The following is a 19260-nucleotide window of genomic DNA, read 5'->3' on the forward strand; positions in this document are numbered from 1 at the left end:
CAGGTTCTACCCTTTGTTGGGATAATGCATTCATCCTCCAAAACCTGTGGGCTCACTGAGGTGTGAAGCCCAATTTTGCAAATGTGAGCGAGAACTAATTCCTTCTATGTGAGTTAGACCTTCTTAGCCAGCACATTTCCCGGTGTTCGGGCAGTCTGGAAAAGCCTGCTGTGCCTGTACCCCTTAGGCGGGGAATCGTATCCACGGTGTACATGAGACACCTGCCGTGAAGTCTGCCCACAGCCATGAGATTTTGATAGAACGGAATCCACGCCCTAGAGACACACCCGAGCATGAGGTGTAGAGTTCTGTGCGGAACTCGAGCCCCTTGCTTTCATTTCTCCCCAGACCCTCCTATTTCTCAGCAAGACCCCTACAGTGGAGCCACTCAAGGGAAGAAAAAAGAAAACCACGTCACAGGTCCAAACACAAATGACGTCATACAACGGTAACGAGGCACTAAAACAAATAAAAATTAGAAAGTGGGGGTAAAAGTATCCAGCAGCCTTCGAGTCTCCTTCAATGTTCTTTCTGCTTGGTTTCATTAGATCGGGTCTCCGGAACATCGGAGGAGATAGTTTTTACTTTGTCATGAAACAGGGGTGATCATTATAACCCAAGGTGAATGTCCACTGAGTATAGGGGTCCACTCCCATCTGTGACGGAGCTGCAGTCAGAAGTCATTGGAAAATATGGGTGAGGTCAGGGCACATTTTATCAGGCAGGTGGTATGTTTGCAAACTAGGGATTGGGGAAGGGGTAAAAAAGATATTTAAAGATTTTTCGAAGAGACTAACCCCTAACAGTACTGAAAGAAAGGCACTGGACAAAACACAACGCCTTCCATCTTGAATAGTACCGTTACTGAAATCTTACACGGCCAAAGTAAATGATTAGTCACACTGTGACTCCCCCCCCAGAAGTAAGCCAAGTCCATTTTCATGTGTGCAGGAAAATCTTAGAGTTAGTAAGGTGGGCCTATAATGAATTCCACATTTTAAAAGGACAAGTGCTTACATTTGGGGGGCACTAAACCCTTTTGTGTCTCCCAAATAATATCCTATGAGGGACTGGATCAAGGTGCCCTGAATGTTCAATAAATAAAATGTAAATTTCCAATTTATCATCATTGGATTTTAAATCAAAGATTAACAATGGACATTTGATAGTGCGTTGAATCAGTAAACATAACTCAAATATCTCTAATAAGTTCGAGTGAATAATGATAGGAACACAGGCCACTGAGGAGCCCCAAGGAACAGTTCACGAACTTTCAACTCTTCCCTCTTTCTCAATCCTCACTTTAGTGGATACCAAGAAAGACGAGACTTGTATAAAAACCCCCATCCCTGATCTTGCCTAACCCAAGATGAGACCTGGACACTTACACAGACTGAGGAACCAGGAACTTAATCCTCAAGGGACTGGTTTTGTCCCTCAGAGTTCCTTAGGCTCTTATGTCAACCCATGACTGCTCAAGTTTGCCTGAAAGTGGAAAGTTCTCCTCTTGCCCACCTCTTGTTCAAACCTCAGCAAGACCAACTAATTAGGGACATACCCTCCAAGGGACACCGAAGACTTCACCGTGGACCTCATTAAGGCCTGTTGGTAATACATGATCTGGAAAAGACACAGTGGTTAGAAGACGTCCAACTTCCCCATCCTTGAGCGTCACTAACACTGGCACTGCCATGTGGCCTCCAGAACCAGGAGCCATTTATCTGTCACAGCCCCCGATTCCATCCCCTCAAGCCACCCACCTTGGTACTAACAGGACACAGGCTCACAGTAGACAGGTGACCCCAAGCTCCAAACTAGGGGCCTCTGCAGCCCATCATGCATCAGTCCGAGAAAAGGCACCAATTGAAAATGCAAAAAGTTCTAAGGAACATTAAATCGAGACATGGGGACAGATGCTTGGCTTTTCCCTCAGGTGCTCCTGGCTGACAGAGCAGGTCTAACCTCAACAGCCAAAGCTTCCCAGGGCTCCGTCTTGTGCCCTGGTCATGAAATTTGCCAAAATAGGTAGTGTGCCTGTTCAGATTCTGAATGTCCCCGTAACTGTAGGAGCAGGGGCCGGGGTGGGGAGGCAGACACTGTGGCATTCACTCCCACGTCCCTCAGATCTGTGCCTTCTGAGGATGTCTCATATCCCAAGCGTCAGCACCAATCCATATAGATCTTACAAAAGAATCTTTGTCATTCTGTGTTGCCCATTAATTTGGAGACAACTGTTTGAACATTACACATGGTTTTTCATTTCATTACTGAGGGCAGAACATAAAGCCAAAGTACATACAATTTGTGAGAGGATTTAAAAACCAAACTTCCCTGGGACTGGGAAACTAATTACCTCTTTTCTGACAGCAGTGACTGTTTGTTTCTGTAAAACAAAGAGGCAAAAACCATTAAACAGCTGCCAGTAAGTCATTATAGTTCAAACGCCCATTTGAAAAATAAAAATCCTTGCCCAGGAGAAAATTGTTTCACCTCTCCTTACTTAAAAGATAGAATTTCCCCATCACTGACACCTCCACCCTATTCTATACAGCCACTGGAGAATTCATTCAACTAAGGCTTTGGTGAGGGAACAGGTATGATTTACTACCATAACTTTCTTTTTTAAGTTTATTTATTTTGAGGTGGGGGGTGGGGAGAGAGAGAGAGGGAGAGAGAGAGTCCCAAGCAGGCTCCACGCTATCGGCACAAAAGCCCAACATGGGGCTCGAACCCACAAACTCTGAGATCATGACCTGAGCTAAAGGCAAGAGCCAGACACCCACCCGACTGAGCCATGCAGGTGCCCGATATACTACTATAACTTTACACCGTTCTCCCAAAAGCCAAGATGAATTCAAGACTAAGTTCAGGGATTCGACCCAATCTACCATAGTGCCTACAGGGCCATCTTAAATAGAATGCAACGCAAAGACGGTGAAGCAAGTATGCGGCTTGAATGTTTCTTTCTTTTCTCACAGGAGACTGCTTTGAATGAACGGTGACCTCCATTCCTCAGGTATTCATAACAACTTGACTGAGACAAATTGGAAAAGAAACAAGCCACATGGCCAAACATAAAGTACGTAACAAAAAAACCTGAGACCAGCATCCAAGGAAGGTGAGTCCCAGAGCTGAGCTGTAACGTAGAAGATCATGTCGGGCCCCATCCTCTCATTGAAGCTGCCAAAGCACGCTCATGCCTGGGGTGAGCAGGGCATCCTCTCTCTGGATTTTTGAGATGGAGCAGAGAAAGCCTGGCTCCCAAAAGGGACTCCGTGTATAGAGTCTTAGAAGCTCCTGGAAACTGTTACCATTCAGATCTGTCTCCTACTGAAATGCTCTGAAATCTGACATGCTTCCTTAGTATCACTTTTCTGCTCGGTGCAACCCCTGGGAGCTGGGCACAGTTGATGATTCCAGTCTCAGTTTTTTGAGATTTGGTTGTGTCCAGGGGCTGCTTGGTACTGACACCCATACTTTAAATTGATCATCTTAATTTCTTGCTGCTGTCATCCAAGCAACTTAACACAACCAGATCTTCACTGGAAACAGAATCAGAAGTCCAAGGAGGACACTATTTCCACTAGCCAGTTAGCAAAATAAGTACTGGCCCACGAGCCCATTGACAGGGAATGAAGGAAGGTCTAATCTGGAATGTCACACCCTTGTCTCTCCTTTCTAATCCATGCTGGGTTCCATTCTGCTTCATTAGATTGCTTTTATGTAATGAGCTTTCCCAGGACATCCTTTTTCCTGGGTGGGGGAGTAGGGAGAGTTATCTCAGAAAATTAAAGGTAGGTCTCTCCGTTTTGGACTCACATGCACCCTGACTTCTTCCTTCATAGCACTTACCACAACTGTAATTAAATATTTATTTGTGTGATTCTACTTCACATATGTATCACCCGCCAGGCAGCATTAAGAGCAGGGTGACCATGTCTGCCTCTAACATAATTTCTGGTGCATGGTAGATGTTCACAAAAACATCAGACACGGATGCCTGGGTGGTTCAGTCTGTTGAACATCCAACTCTTGATCTTGGCTCAGGTCATGATCTCAGGGTTTGTGAGAATGAGCCCCGAGTTGGACTCTGCTGACGGCACAGGGCCTGCTTGGGATTCTCTCTCTCTCCCTCTCTCTCTCTGTCCCTCCCCTGAGTGAGTCTTTCTCTCTCTCCAAATAAATAAACTTTAAAAAAAACAATCAGAAAAATGATGGCTTCCATGTTCTTGGCGGCCCAGAAAAATGGAGATGTATTCTAAGCTTAAATTAGAATACAATATTTTTCCACCTAACATGTTTGAGACACTCCCCAAATGGTCCCTATTTTGGTAACCACACCTATTATCTGTTCCCATTATCTCCTAACAGGAGGCATTGTTTTAGAAGACTCTCATTTCAGGTAGAAAAGGACCCTGGGGTCAGAGTGGCTTGGCATCCAAACATGATACAGAATCTCTTGTTAGAAGTGTGCTAAAGTAGACTAAGAATAACAGCTACTGGTCTACCAACGCCCTGTGTTCAAAGCGGAAGCTGGATGTTTGCATAATAGCAACCAAGTAGCAATTCATGCAAGGCAATTTACATCTTCCTGATCCCTTACAACGTTTAAGGGAGGCAGGTTCCATCATTCTGAGTTTCAGCTGAGGAAACTGAGGCTATGAGATGCTATAGGGCAACTTTCTCAATATCTCCTGGTCGGTAATTGGTTGAGCCGGGATTCAAACCTAGATCTTCCCTTTGCAAAGCTGAGGAGTGATCTTGGAGAACCAGAAAATAGCCTACTCTCTTCACCAGTTCCTTCTTTGCCTTCAAGCGGCAGGTGCTACACAACAGAATGACTCTGGCCGGCCATTTAAGTTAAAACCAAACAAAAAGAGAGCTAAAGCCCCCATCACAAGATGAAACAGAAAGACAGGAAACACTCTTTAATCAACACTAATGACAGTAAAACCAACTCCCAGCTACAAGATAAATAAACTCTGGGGAGCTAACACACAGCATGGGGACTATAATTAACAATACTGTAGTCTATACTTCTACGATGCCAAAGAGAGTAGATCCTAAATGTTATCGCCACACACTCAAAAAAACCATACTTATGTGAAGGCACAGAGGTATTAAGTAACCTCATGGTGGTCACAGTTTTGCAATTCATACCTATTTCTAAGCATCGCATCGTACACCTTAAATTCATATACGTTATATGCCCATGAAAGCTCAAGGGGAGAAAACCACTAATGACGGTAAGGATCGCGATCATACGAGGCCTGTGTTCAACAGCCAGAGTCATAAACGCCCTCCTGCAAAGTGCCCCAGGCCCAAGGTCAAACTCCCTGCAAGCACGGGTCTCCTGAGCACACAGCAGCAAAAACTCAATGAGCCAGATTCTCAGTCCGCCTGACGTTCTCCGTTCTCCCGGCTCCCCAAGGAGCCGTCCCTGCAAGTTCATCCTTTTCACACACACTCTCAATCTGAGCCCATTTTCTCAGTCTTCGGTGTGTTAAAAATATTTCATATTTGAATTCACTTTATTTGGTTTTAATTACCCCATTAGGGCTCCTGCCTCGGTGGTTCAGTCTGCTGTTTGTTTTCTGCTTTCCAGGACTACCCTCTGGGAATAGCACAAAACCTGGGGCTTCTCCACCTCTACCTTGGGTTTCCCACATGGATTTTACTGGTTATTTCTAGCTTTAAAAATAGCTTTCCGGGGGCGCCTGGGTGGCAGTCGGTTAAGCATCTGACTTCAGCTCAGGTCACGATCTGGTGGTTCATGAGATCGAGCCCCCCGTCGGGCTTTGCACGGACCGTGCAGGGCATGCTTGGGATTCTCTCTCCCTTTCTCTCTCTGCCGCTGTCCCACACTCTCTCTCTCTTTCTCTCAAAATAAGTAACAGCTTCCTCTTGACGGATATAAGAGTACCTCTGTCCTGTTAAGGGTCTGTCTACATTGGGATGGTACAGGAGAGGGTTCTGAACTTTTCTAACAGACAGAGAGAGAGAGTTCGGGGAGAGGGGTAAGTCTTAGGAAATGGTATGGACTTTCAGATCAGGCCCAGGTCCAATTACAGGTTCTGTCACTCATTGGCCATATGACTTCGCATGAGTTATTTAGCACTTCAAAGCCTCTTTCCTCCCTTGTAAAAGGGGATTAAAAGGGGGGGGGAGGGGATTAAATGAGATAATACACACAGGTGACTGGCATATAGGAGAGGCTCAACATCCAGGGGCTCCTGACTGGGGTTCACACACTACTGCTGACAGCAGGCATGGTATGGGGTTACCCCAATCACAAGGTAAAGGACAGGGTGCCCGTCAATATCTGGGACATACTTATGCTAAAGAAGCTATCTGTTGTTTATCTGAAATTCAGATTCAGCTGAACACCCTGTATTTTTATTTGCTAAATCTCATAAACTGGTCAATATCATTATTACTTAGCCAAAGGCCATTTAAAAAAAACAAAACAAACATTAAAGGGGCACCGGGGTGGCTCAGTCGGTTAAGCGTCTGACTTCAGCTCAGGTCATGATCTCTCAGTCTGTGAGTTCGAGCCCTGCTCTGGGCTCAGTGCTGACAGCTCGGAGCCTGGAGCCTGCTTCAGATTCTGTGTGTCCCTCTCTCTCTGCCTCTCCCTCTCTCTCTCTCTCTCAAAAATAAATAAAACATTAAAAAATGTTTTTAACATTAAAATGAAGTTATTAAAAATACACACACACACACACACACACACACATTTCTAAGCCACTCAAAGAAACCCACTTCCTGTTCCTGGCAACATAAGACATAAACATTTTTTTCTCCCTGTAATTCATGCACAAACCCCCTGCTTTCTCAACAGTTGGCCCTCCTGGTGGGAAGTCACTTCTTTATTCCTCATCCGAGTGACACATTTGCCTACAGGAAGATACTCTGCCTCAGGAATCTTCAAATGTCATGCATTCTTGGAATTCTAACTTGTTATTTTTCTCCCATGGAGCTACCCAAATAGGGGCACATCTATGGCCTGTTTACACAGCTCTGTGGCTGGCTTGCTGGCCTCAAAACCCGGGTTTTGGCTGCAGACAATTATCAGGCCGTGCCCTGAAGAGACCCTGGGGCCGCTGCAGACGGGGAGGTGGAAAGGGAGGAGGAGGGGCCGGCAGGGACCCTGGGATCGGGCAGCCAGGCAGGAACACACGAAGAAACAGAGGCGAGGGTCTGGCAAGCCACAGGGTGAAACACAAGATGGGGACAACCGTGAGGAATCGGGGAACACAGGCATTAAGAGCAGGGAGAGGGTCAAAAGTCAGCAACCAGGAAGTCTGGGGACTGACGCAGTCAATGCAGAGCAGACGAGACTAGAGATGGGAGGCGGCTACCGGCCAAGGAGACAAGAATCCCAGGTTGCCACCTGCCCTGCCTCGGACTTCCTGACCAGGCGCAGATTACACGATTTGCAGGGTCGGGTGAAAAATGCACACGCGGGGCCCCTTGTCCAAAGAAAGCATGAAGAATTTTAAGGACGCCTGGCCCACCGGGAGCTGTCCGCCAACATCAGCCACCGGAGCGGTCCCCTTCCAGCCGGCGCCGGTCATGAGAAGAAAGTCGTTTGTCCCCAGTCGGTGGGAGCAAATGGGGGCTTTCTCTCACTGAGGGCTCCAGGCTGGGGGCTCTGAAGCGCAGAGTATTTAACCCTATGGAGCCACATTTCTGTCTTTCACCCCAGGGTCGAGAGGACCCATAGATTAGTCCACTCACAGCATGGCGGCAGCTACCATAATGACAGCTACTGTCTGTGCAGCGACCTCTACGTGATAGATACCATCCTAGACACTTCACGTAAGTGAGCTCACGTGATCCTCCGAGGAAGGGGCTCTTGTTACCCCCATTTTATAGGTAAGGAAACTGAGGCTTTGAGTGGCTCAAAAGCTTATCCGAGATCACATGTCCAGGGAGAGGCAGGGCTGGGATTCACCCTGATGTCAAAGCTCTCTTCAGCACGGCACACCGGTCCTCATCACGACAGGACCATCGTCACCCTGTCGGGGTCAGGGGAGGAAGGGCCAGCCCCGGGCACCCCACTGCTCACGGCCTGGCTACTGCCCGGCTGCCATGATGTCACCTCACTGAAATAAAGGGAAGATGGGGGCCGAGTGTGCCACAAGGTATGGGACCCGAGAGAAGACACGCTCTCTGGGTGCAGCCCTCGGCCCACAGCCAGTTCCCCCCAGGGCTGGGCAGCCACACCAATCAGAGGCCACCAGCCTAAGGAGGTGGGGCACCCAGAGCCCTAGACACCTGCCAACCTAACAGTTTTCTTTCTTGTGCCTGATGCTGTTCATTTCTTTTGGGTTATTTGCCTCCATTTAAGGAAAACAGGTATCTTTTCTAGAATCCACTAATTCTCAGAAATGGCCTCTCTCTCTTCAAACCAGCAACGAGAGCTCTTCTCTGAAATGAGACACCAATCTGAAAGCCCGAGGCCTCATGGAGACACTTCACGTTCTTGTGACCCTCTCCCCTCAGGGCAGATCAGCCCAGAAAAACAGGGGACGTTCAGTTAGACGGTGGGAAATGTCGCCAACAGATCCAACATGGCGCCAGCCTCCATTCCCCGCCACAGCCGGGCCTCACAACACGCCGAGGCTGGCTGAGCAGGAGAGGCCCCGCTCGCACGAGAATTACGGTTTTTTATTCTTCTGAATATTCCAGAGCAGCCAGAGTGCAGACAGGACAAAGAGAGCTGGTGGGAGAGAGAGAGAGAGAGAGAGAGAGAGAGAGAGACAAGATGAAGGGCAAACAAAGTGAAAGAGCCCCCGTGTCAGACATGCCCATGGTGAAGACAGCCCTCAGCCTCACACACCGTCTGGCTCTCTGACTCTGAGCTGAGAGTACTGCCAGCGTCTGGCTAGAAGTGGGTGGTGAATGCCGGAAGGCAGGCTCTCCTCCTGGCCCGACCGCCCGTGAGCCGAAAGATGCTTCCTCAGCGAGGAGGGGGTCTGGCCAGGCTCCTTGAAGTTACCCCCAAGGAGCACAGAGGACAGAGGACCTCGGCTCCTCTGCTGTCCTCCCAGAGCTGGAATTAAAGGCCTCCCACATCACAGACACACACACACACACACACGCATGCACAGGTGAGCCAATTCCCAACAGCCCAGGGTCAGAGAACAGTGATGCACTTTCCACCCATGCCCTCCCCTCCTCCACACCACAGAGGTTTCTAGAACTGCCACTTATCCATTTAAAAAAAAAAAAAAAAAAAGCACATCTTCCACCTCAGTTCAGTATTTTCCTTGATAATTCTGTTTCCATAGCAACCCAGCCTACTAGGCCTCAGCAATTATCTGTCGTCTGATGATGGGAATGTGGAAAAAGCTGTGAAGGCTGACAGTGCCATATATGTGTCAAAGGAAGGGTCACTTTAAGTTGTTGACCAAGGGACCTAGCAATGCTCAAGGGGACACCGCTCTCTGGGAACTCAATGCCCCCTCTCCATGTGGACCCCATCCCTAACCTCTGTCTCACGCACTGGTGGTCCCCACAGCCATCTTGAGTTCCAGGTCCCTTCTTCTACCTTTCTGGCACATTCCCCCCACCTCCCAACTCAAGACTTTAGGCACCACCAAGGTTTACAGGTGACACACGAGGCTAAAATGACCCCTTGCTGCCCAAGGACATTAGAAGGAGAGCAATGAAACTGTCTAAGACGAGCTTAAGTGGGTTTCAGGCTCCATGGATCTCAACCGGGCCCATCTTGTCCCTCAGGGCACCCTGGACAATGTCTGAAGACACATGTGATTATCAGGACTGGGAGTCTGGCAGGGAAATGCACGGAGTTACTGGCACCCAGGGATGCTACTCAACATCCTACAACACGTAGGCAATCCCTCAAGGAATTATCTGGCCCCAAAGATAGTGCCGTGCTTGATGCTCGCTCTTTCAACAGCTTATGCCCTGCATTTCTTTAAATAAAAAATGGTCAGGGTGCCTGGGTGGCTCAGTCGGTTGAGCGTCCGACTTCGGCTCAGGTCACGATCTCACAGTTTGTAGGTTCGAGCCCCGTGTTGGGCTCTGTGCTGACAGCTCAGCCTGGAGCCTGCTTCGAATTCCATTTCCCTCTCTCTCTGCCCCTCCCCTGCTCATGCTCCCTGTTTCTCTCTCTCTCTCTCTCTCTCTCTCTCTCTCTCTCATAAATAAATAAATAAATAAATAAATAAATAAATAAATAAATAAATAAATGAAATTTAAAGATAGATAGATAATTGTCATAGAAAAATGGCCATCCATCATAAATGGTGGCCTATCTGGGAAAAGGGTCCTTGCAAAACTAACAGCATTAAGAGAATCTTTGCAAAGGCCCCCACCCTACTGAGTTGCTGCAAAAGAAAGAGTGACATTCTAGGTCACATGGATTAAGGTTTAAATTCAAAGTTGATTCAAGGGTTTTGAGCCTGGGGCCTCTAGTCTCCAGGGGATCTGGGACCTGGCTGAAGTTGTGTGCAAAATGTCTGTCTGGGCATCTTTGGGCAGAATGGGTTCATAACTTTCATCAGATTTTCTTTAAATTTATTTTAATGTTTATTTTTGAGAGAGAGAGAGAGAGAGAGAGAGCCAGGGAGGGGCAGAGAGAAAGGGAGGCACAGAATCTGAAGCAGGCTCCAGGCTCTGAGCTGTCAGCACAGAGCCCGACGCAGGGCTCGAACCCACAAACTGTGAGATCATGACCTGAGCCGAAGTCAGACGCTTAACCGACTGAGCCACCCAGGCACCCCACTTTCATCAGATTTTCAAAGGAACTGCCTCGTAAAAGTCTGAAGACCAACCACCTAGATCCTATTCGCACTGACCTGCACTCTACATTCTCTCATCTCCCATCATGCAAGACCCATGGCCTCCCCCCTTCCCAACACTGGTATCACAAGATATCTCTTGGTAGCCTTAAAGGGGAGATATCATTGCCCCAACAGACAAAAATAGGCAATAGACATACGGACACCTTCCCAGCCTAAGAACCTGACCTTGGCCCTGCCCAAAGTATGCAGCAGAGACCTACCTGGTTTACCTGAACTTCATTCGGATTCGTCACTCGGTCCAGGCCATAGTCCAGCACATTGTTCATTCCCGGCTGAATGGAATAAAAACAACATAAGAACCACCACTGGAAAAGCCTCTACTTTATTATGATTCACTTTGGGTCTTCACCAAGCTGCCAGTTATGAGACTGAGCTAAGAAGGGCTTATGGCTTACCCCACAGGGTGCTACAAGCTATCGTAAGATGCTCTAGGTGAGCTGTTAAGCTTCATGGGTTTGTTCCACTACCACAGCATCTCCAGAACCCAACACAATAGGATGGATGGGTGGATAGGTGTATGTTTGGCAGGGGGGGGAGGGGGGGTGAATGGATGGATAGATTTATGGATGGATGGATGGATGGATGGTTGGATGGATGAAAGGCAATATGGATGGATGGATGGATGGATGGATGGATGGATGGATGGATGGATGAATGGATGGTTGGCTGGATGGATGAATGAAAGGCAATGTGGATGGATGGATGGATGGATGGATGGATGGATGGATGGATGGATAAACAGGCGGATGGAGAGAGGGAGGGAGGGAGGGAGGGATAAAACTCAAACTCAGTAAGAGTTCACTGGGATTTGTCCATAGGACTCTGACTCCTCTGGGAGTGCTCCTTCCCCACCCTACAGTGCAGTACTTTGAAGAGTCCAGGCTCCCGTCAGGCACATTTGGGTTCCAATCCTGGATCTGCCACTTCCTAGCTGTAAGGAAGATTTTGGAAACTATTTCTCCTCTCTACACTTGCTACCCCTCCCAAGAACTGGAGATGATCTCTCCTACCTGTCAAGTTCTTGTTGAGGATTTAGCAAGATGACATGTGAAGCTCTCACCAGACAGTAGCTATTACTGAGCAAGGGCTCGGACCCATTTTAGGATCATGTATGTAAAGGCCCGGCCCCAAACGGGCCTCAGTCTTTACCAGTTCCCTTCTCCATCAGGCAGCCAACTCTCCAGCCAATCTTGCTTGGTCTCTCCCAATTCCTTGGCCAACAAGTTGGGTCTTTCACTTCCTTCTCTGTTAGTTTGGTGCAGGCAACCATCAAATTCTCCATACGTGTGCTTAACCAGGCCTTCCACACTGATGCAGACGCCAGAGGCTGCCGAACTTTGTCCCCATCAGATTCAGCCCCAAGGGGATTCGCCACATTTTTAGCTCAGAGGCATGACTGCCCAATAAAATATATGGTGCTCAGTTAAGTGTGAATATCAGATAAACAACAAAGAATTCTGATTCGTTATTTACATAAAAACGCATTCCACGTGTTTTTAATGTAAATATACAATAAGCATAAAAATTTTGCGACATAAATCATTTGCTGTTTATCTGAAATTCCAATTGAACTGGGCATCTTCTATTTCGCTTGCTAATCTGCCAGCTTAGCTCAGCGGGCTACCACGGGGGCAGATACTGGGCACACAGACTAGGCAAGGAAGAGAAAAAAGAAAGAAGTAGAAAGTGGGTGGGGAGAGAGAGAGAGGGGAAGGGAGCAGCCATCGTTACTCTAATTGTCACACGTGGGCTTCCATCAACAAATATTTATCAGGCACTTCCCATGGCTGACATTGCGCTCAGCCCAGAGAGCCCCTGGCCAACGTGACACCTCGAGGCATCCCCAGATGGCATCTCAAGGCACTTCCAGTCTTGTGGGCGAGGCAGCCCCTTGGCAATTAGTCACACACCCCCACCCAGGGGACTGCCTTTCTCCCTCTGCTGGTTTGGAAGGCTCCCAGCCTCCACTCATTCATTCCTTTACTCGTCGGGTAGCACCAAGTGCTCATTCTCCACGGCGGTCACCACTGCTGATGCCGTTTCTGGCGCACAAGAGGGTGCTCGACGAAGATAACCCAGAGCTGACCGCCAGCTCACAGGAAACAGGGCGGAGACATCCCTGCAGTGGGCGGGCGGCCAGCAGATAAGGAGACGCGCAGATGTGCCCAGGGCCGCTGCCACACGCGGGAAGCCCGCAGAGACGGTCCCCCTGCGGTGAGTGCCAGCGGGTGACGCCCAAGAACACCTCTTGGGCGTCGGCCAAAGAGGCGATTTGCTAAATGCCTCACAATTCGGGTGAGGAAAGGACCCTTGTACCCCCAAAGACTGCTCCGCGAGGAGGCGACATCCCCAGAATCAGCGTTCCAGAGCAGAGCCAGGCTGGGAGCTGACAGACACTTCTTGGTGACACGCCACACGTCCCTCCTGTGCCTTGTCCTCCTCTCCCTCATCATCTCTCTTTCCCCTAACGTATCAGTTCAGACCCTTCCGGCGCATGGAACAGAAAACAAGTAACAAAATGCCACACGGTTCCATAAACAAAATAAAGCAGGGGGAAGACAGAGAGGAGGCTGCACCAGGGGACGAGTCCTGGCTGGAACATCACTTCTACGGAGAGGTGCTCCCGGGCCCTGATCTGCCTCGAGACCCCTGCCTCTTTCGCGCTGTGCTGGCGTGCTGTATGGTACACACCCATGGTGCAAAGCTGTCCTTCTTCGTCCCCCCGCCAGACCGCGAGCCCCGTGAGGGCGGTCCTGGCTTAGAATTCAAATACCCCCATTGCCTAGGGGGCACTTGGCCCAGAGAGGGCATTTCTGATCATCTGGATCAGAGTATGTGGAGTTTTCCATCGGTTTTTATGACATAACGCTCTACGTCAGACCATTTTCCCAGGTCAACAAATGGCCTTTGAAAATGCTATTTTAGTAATTTAATGATTTAATCGCAATGGTCCTTCATATGGATATAATCTTATATTTAAAGGTTTTTTGGTTTTGTTTTGTTTTTTTTTTTTGAGAGAGAGCAAGAGAAGGAGAGAGAGAGAGAGAGAGAGAGAGAGAGAATATCCTAAGCAGGCTCCAGGCTCAGTGGGGAGCCCAACACAGGGCTCGATCCCACAACTGTGAGCTCACGACCTGAGCCAAAATCAAAAGCTGGATGCTTAACCGACTGAACTGCTCAGGCGCCCCTTAAAGATTTAAATCTATTGAGGTGCCTGGGTGGCTCAGTCGGTCAAGCATCCGATTTGGGCTCAGGTCATGTTCTCGTAGTTCCTGAGTTCAAGCCCCACGTTGGTCTCTGTGCTGAAAGCTCGGAGCCTGGAGCCTGCTTGGGATTCTGTCTCCCTCTCTCTCTGCCCCTCCCCAACTCGTGCTCTGTCTCCATCTCTGTCTCTGTCTCTCAAAAGTAAATAAAACGTTAAAAATTTTTTAAAAGATTTAAAGCCATTTATTTACTTAAATTTATTTTGCCATCTCGCTGTTGTTGGACATTCAGCCCAACCTTGACAGGAAACGGAAGGCAGCCACTCTCTTCTCTGGTGACCGGGCAGAGTTCGCGGTTGACGTGAAGGCCATTTAGCTTGATACTCAGACAAGCGACCGCGTGGTTTAAAGCACACACCACCTGCATCCCTGGACCATATCCTTCATGTGTCCATGGTCCAGACGTCAGCGACCAGATCCTCGAGAGACCCAGAAGTCACAGCCGGTGCAGCAAAGACTCACGGAAAGCCCCCAGGTGACTTCTCTGAAGGAACCGTTCTCCCTCGTTCTCCCTCTGCTGCCTTACACAAGTAACTCTTGTTGGCATCCTGCCCGGATGCAGCAGGTTAAAAAGTGGGAGGGGAACATCACTTTTCCTTCATCATTCTCCCCTTCTAGACCCAGTCCCCAGCACATCCATGCTGAGTTACAGGTAGCGTTTGGGCTCAGGATGGGGGTTGGGCCGGATCCCTCAGCCACCACCTCCCATCCCACATCCCGAGGGTGGTCTTGGCCTCCGTCTGTGCTGATATCCCTGCTACAGCATCTGGCACCACATTCCCACCACCCCCTTAACCAATCACCCCGCGCTGTGCCCCCTCGGCACTTAAGCCTTACCTCTGGAGCAGTGCTGCTAGCCCGTTACCACGATTTGGATTTTGCACCCCCCGAGCTGGGAGAGGGGACCACGTGCGGGCGCACCTCCTAGAGCGGGAGCTCGTCAGACAGATGTGGATTCACATCCCAGTGCTGTGCAACCTACTGACCATCTCTGAGCCTTGATCGCCGGCCCCGTCGGGATAACAGCGATAGGGAGACTCCCTATTGGGCGGCATTGTCATCAGGTAAGTGGGATCATCCTCGTCAAGGGCTTAATATGGGCAGGGGCTTGAGGACTTTTTAGCAGTTGTTTTACGCCCAGAACCCACCTCAGCTGGCCCGGAGTCAGGGCTCACGAAGGTTTCACGGATCACTGAACACACAAGGGGACGGCTGGGTAACAGCAAGCCATGTCCCACGCTATGACAGTTGGTTCCAGACAGTCCACACACAGTTGGTTCTAGACTCCACGGAGCCAAAAGCTTTGTTTGCCTGGCTGGCTTTTCTCCCACTGAGGTGACAGTTTGTTTGGGTCTCCTGGAGACAGTCTGACAGTCCCTAAGCCCCTGGGCTTCGTGGGTCTGTCAGTCCAACTGCTCGATTTCTACCTAGGCTGAGACAGACTTCAAGCAGGACGCCCCTCAAACGGAACATTCCACCGGGAGGCGGGCCGTGTTTTAAGAAAGTCGGGGAGATGGGGGCGCCTGGGTGTGGCTCAGTTGGCTAAAGGTCCAACTTCGACTCAGGTCTCACGGCTTATGAGTTCGAGCCCTGCATCGGGCTCTGTGCTGATGGCTCAGAGCCTGGAGCCTGCTTCGGATTCTGCGTCTCCCTCTCTCTCTCTCTCTCTCTCTCTCTCTCTGCCCCTCGCCCCACTCACACTCTCTCTCTCTCTCTCTCAAAAATAAATAAGCGTTTTAAAAAGTTAAAAAAGGGGCGCCTGGGTGGCTCAGTCGGTTAAGGGGCCGACTTCGGCTCAGGTCGTGATCTCGCGGTCCGTGAGTTCGAGCCCCGCGTCGGGCTCTGTGCTGACAGCTCAGAGCCTAGAGCCTGTTTCAGATTCTGTGTCTCCCTCTCTCTGACCCTCCCCCGTTCATGCTCTGTCTCTCCCTGTCTCAAAAATAAATAAACGTTAAAAAAATTTTTTTTAAGTTAAAAAAAAAAAAGTTGGGGAGAGCAGGAGCCAGATGCTCCCCAGCCTCATCTTTGACTTCTGGTCCAGCTTTGGCTTGGGGGGCAGCACTGATGGAGACTGGATGCGAGAACAGTTTTGCGTCCACAGGGTTTTACGACTGCCCCGGGTACACCAGAACGTCATGGCGAACTTGGCTCCCTGGCGCTATCAAAGAGGGACTGGGTACCTTGGAACCCTGGCATCATGTTCGTTGGAGCAGCAGTGATTCATGCGATGCGTTAATGACCGGGGAGGTTACAAAAAGGCCTTCGGATGCGCTAAGACATCACGGGACACTGTCGTGGGCGGCATAAGAGCAGAGGGACCGGAGAGAGAGCTCCTCTGACACTCACTAGCTGTGCAACTTTGGCAACATCCCTGAGCCTCAGCATCCTTATCAGCAGAATGGGACTAATAATACCACCTTCTACACGGGGCTGCAAAGATGAGATGAGGGAACGGATGCAGAAGGATGCTCGCACAGTGCCCAGCACACACTTATGTGCTCAGTTGGGTCTGCTGTGATTGATGACGATGATGGCGGCGGCAACAGTCACAATGGTGCCGGTGGAGGCGGAGGAAGCGGGATCAGTGGTGGTGGGTTGGAGGCGGCACAGGTGATGGTAGAGGCAGTAATCACAGAGTCGCCTTGTCAAATTCAGCGACTTGTGCATCATACCGTGAGGAGCCACTCGGCCAGTTGCCTGGGGCGGGGGCTGAGAGCTTTCCCCAAGACATGGGGAGAACTCAGATCATCTGGTTTTCACTCTGTTCCCTACAGGCCTCGTGGTTGCGAGGACAGAGGGGAGGAGAGAGACCCGGGGCGGATCCTGTGCACAGCCCGTCGATGTCACGTCGCAAGAGATGCAGTCACCCAGCTATTTCCCCACCACGGAGTCTCTGCATGTACCACGGAAGCCATTCTCCACCGTGCAAGGAGCAGGGTCCCCTCCATCACGAGTGCCACGGGCACCAGAACATCTTGCCAGATGAGAGGCTTACCCGCCATTTGCCCTTATCCTCACCAAGGCTCCCCGGTTAGGAACAGATGACAGGAGGCAGGCTGAACAAAGATGTCACTCCTGAGCTACGAAGGGGAGGGGTGGGGAAGGCGTTTTTGGCTGTCTCTCCAGGACCCTGTCATCCCAGTCGGCACTCCTTCACCCAGGGGACCTGTGTCGGGCGTCAGCTAACTGGTTTGTCTAGGGGAAGGAAGCCTGAAACAAAGCAAAGCCCAACAAGCTTCTTGGGGATCAACCCAGGACCTTGACCTCAGCAGCGAGGCGTGCAAATCGATGCCCCCCCAGATGGCACACCGCATGCGATATCTGGTTCTGAATGTAGAAAGAAAATGGCCCAAATGGCCCAAATCTGACGAGCTCCAAGTTCAAAACCCCAGAAGCTTTGGCACCATGACCGACCCAGCTCACGTGCTGGTTCTGAGAATTCGGCCACCTGACGGGCAGGAAAAGTGGAGGAAGAAGAGGAATGACATTTGCGTTCGCTTTTCAGAATCCCTGTAGCGACCTGTGGGCAGCACCTGGGTCTGACACTGGAGTAAACTGAGGCAGCAGAGTTAACCCCAGTGGGTGACCGGGACAGCACGCTTCTCTGCCGGGAGGCGGGACTACCACTTCCCGGGTAACCAGCGGTAACAAGTGACGTCACTTATACGCAGCTTGTCTCTCTGGGCCACTTAAAGTCCCCGAGCTCTGAGCAGGGAGGCACAGCACACACTCCTTCCCTCTAGCCCCCTCCCGCCTCGGCTGCTGGGGAAGGATCTAGAAAAGCAAACGGAGAGGGAGCAAGAGACACAAGGCATGGCTTCCAGTTCCCTGCAGCATTTTACATGGAGCCTGGGTTCTAGTTTTTTCTTCCCGTGCTCCTTTTCCAAGGTATCATGGCGCACACACACACACACACACACACACACACACACACACACAATTCCACCTCTTATAAAAGGCAAGCTCATTCAGGTTCCTCCCACGGCTGCCTTCACTTAGACCCAACACCAACAGACCAACAGATGAGCCACAAGCTCATTCTTTCCAAGCCGTCTCTTTCCTCTTCCACCGAGAGGCACCTGGATGTTAACCCAACACTAAGCCACCACTCTTGCTGATTCAGTTCCAGCCCCAGAGGGAGATGAGCCAGCAAAAGGGACGGTGAGGACAGGGTGACAGATGGGTGGGACCAGGAAGGATAATACTCACAGGGCATCGGTGGACCAGCCAGTACGCCTTCTCCTGGCAATCCAACGCATACCTGTCCGCTTTATTCCTTTCCTTCCCAGTCCTGAAAAACCAAAAGCCGCATCAAGGCCAGTGAGACTTTGCTCTGTTTGCTCAGTGATGCAGCCCATCCCCAAAGCCCCAGACCACTCCCCCCGCCTCTCCAAGTCATCTGTGTTTGCCCATAATCGTAACAATGACAGCAAACACTAATATCACCCTCACGTGCTAGGTCCTCTCACGCGTGTGAACTCACGTAATCCCCCCCAGTGACCTTGTCTCACCTCGCAGCTCGACGGACTGAAGTAAAGACAGACTGAACGCCCCACAGAGGGTCACGGTGGCAGCAAGGGGCAGAGCACCGCGCTACCCGACAGCCCTGTGCTGCTACGCAGCCACGCCACCGTGACTCAGCCCCAGAATCGAATCCCCTCCACCTTCACCACCACAGCGAGTGCGGACGACATTCGGGGTTGATGACATTGGACCACCTGGCTTAACATTTCCCTGCTTCGATAAACACCGTGGTCAACACCCGGACAAGTGGCAGCAGGCAATGCCAGAGCTTGCTACCAGGGATGATGCTGGGCCTTGGGTGGGGGTGGGGGCGGGGGGGGGGGGGTCGTGTGTGTCTCCCTCCCGGTCATTCCCGCTCTGTCACTTCACAGAGTTCGTGCCAAGTCGGGGTTTTTTCCAAACCCAACTGATTATGGTGAAAGGCTATGTATCTTCCCTCTTATCTCTCTCTCCCCCTTCTCCCATTATGGATAGGAAATGATGCTGTGCTCTCCTCCTACGGAAGCCGGGCGACATTAATTACGGTGCCAGGGGCCCCATTTGCCACTATTTCCACGGCGACCTGCACCCACGTGGCTATGCTGTTTTTCCAGGCAACGTGGGATGACGTACATGCCCTCCAGAAGACAGAGACAGCA

The 19260-nt window shown here is 50.3% G+C and overlaps 1 protein-coding gene across 1 annotated transcript in view; it reads right to left on the reverse strand.

Annotated features, from left to right (window-relative positions):
* Positions 1–19260, reverse strand: part of RGS9 (regulator of G protein signaling 9) — a 69265-nt gene that overhangs the window by 24743 nt on the left and 25262 nt on the right. Inside the window, exons 8-11 of the mRNA XM_042966735.1 lie at positions 18308–18389; positions 11045–11107; positions 2354–2383; positions 1559–1620 (exon numbers count right to left, since the gene is read on the reverse strand). Coding sequence (XP_042822669.1) covers positions 1559–1620; positions 2354–2383; positions 11045–11107; positions 18308–18389 — 237 coding nt within the window. The remainder of the gene's footprint in view (positions 1–1558; positions 1621–2353; positions 2384–11044; positions 11108–18307; positions 18390–19260) is intronic.

This window comes from Panthera tigris, chromosome E1 (genome assembly GCF_018350195.1).
Source record: "Panthera tigris isolate Pti1 chromosome E1, P.tigris_Pti1_mat1.1, whole genome shotgun sequence".
Lineage (NCBI taxonomy): Eukaryota > Metazoa > Chordata > Mammalia > Carnivora > Felidae > Panthera > Panthera tigris.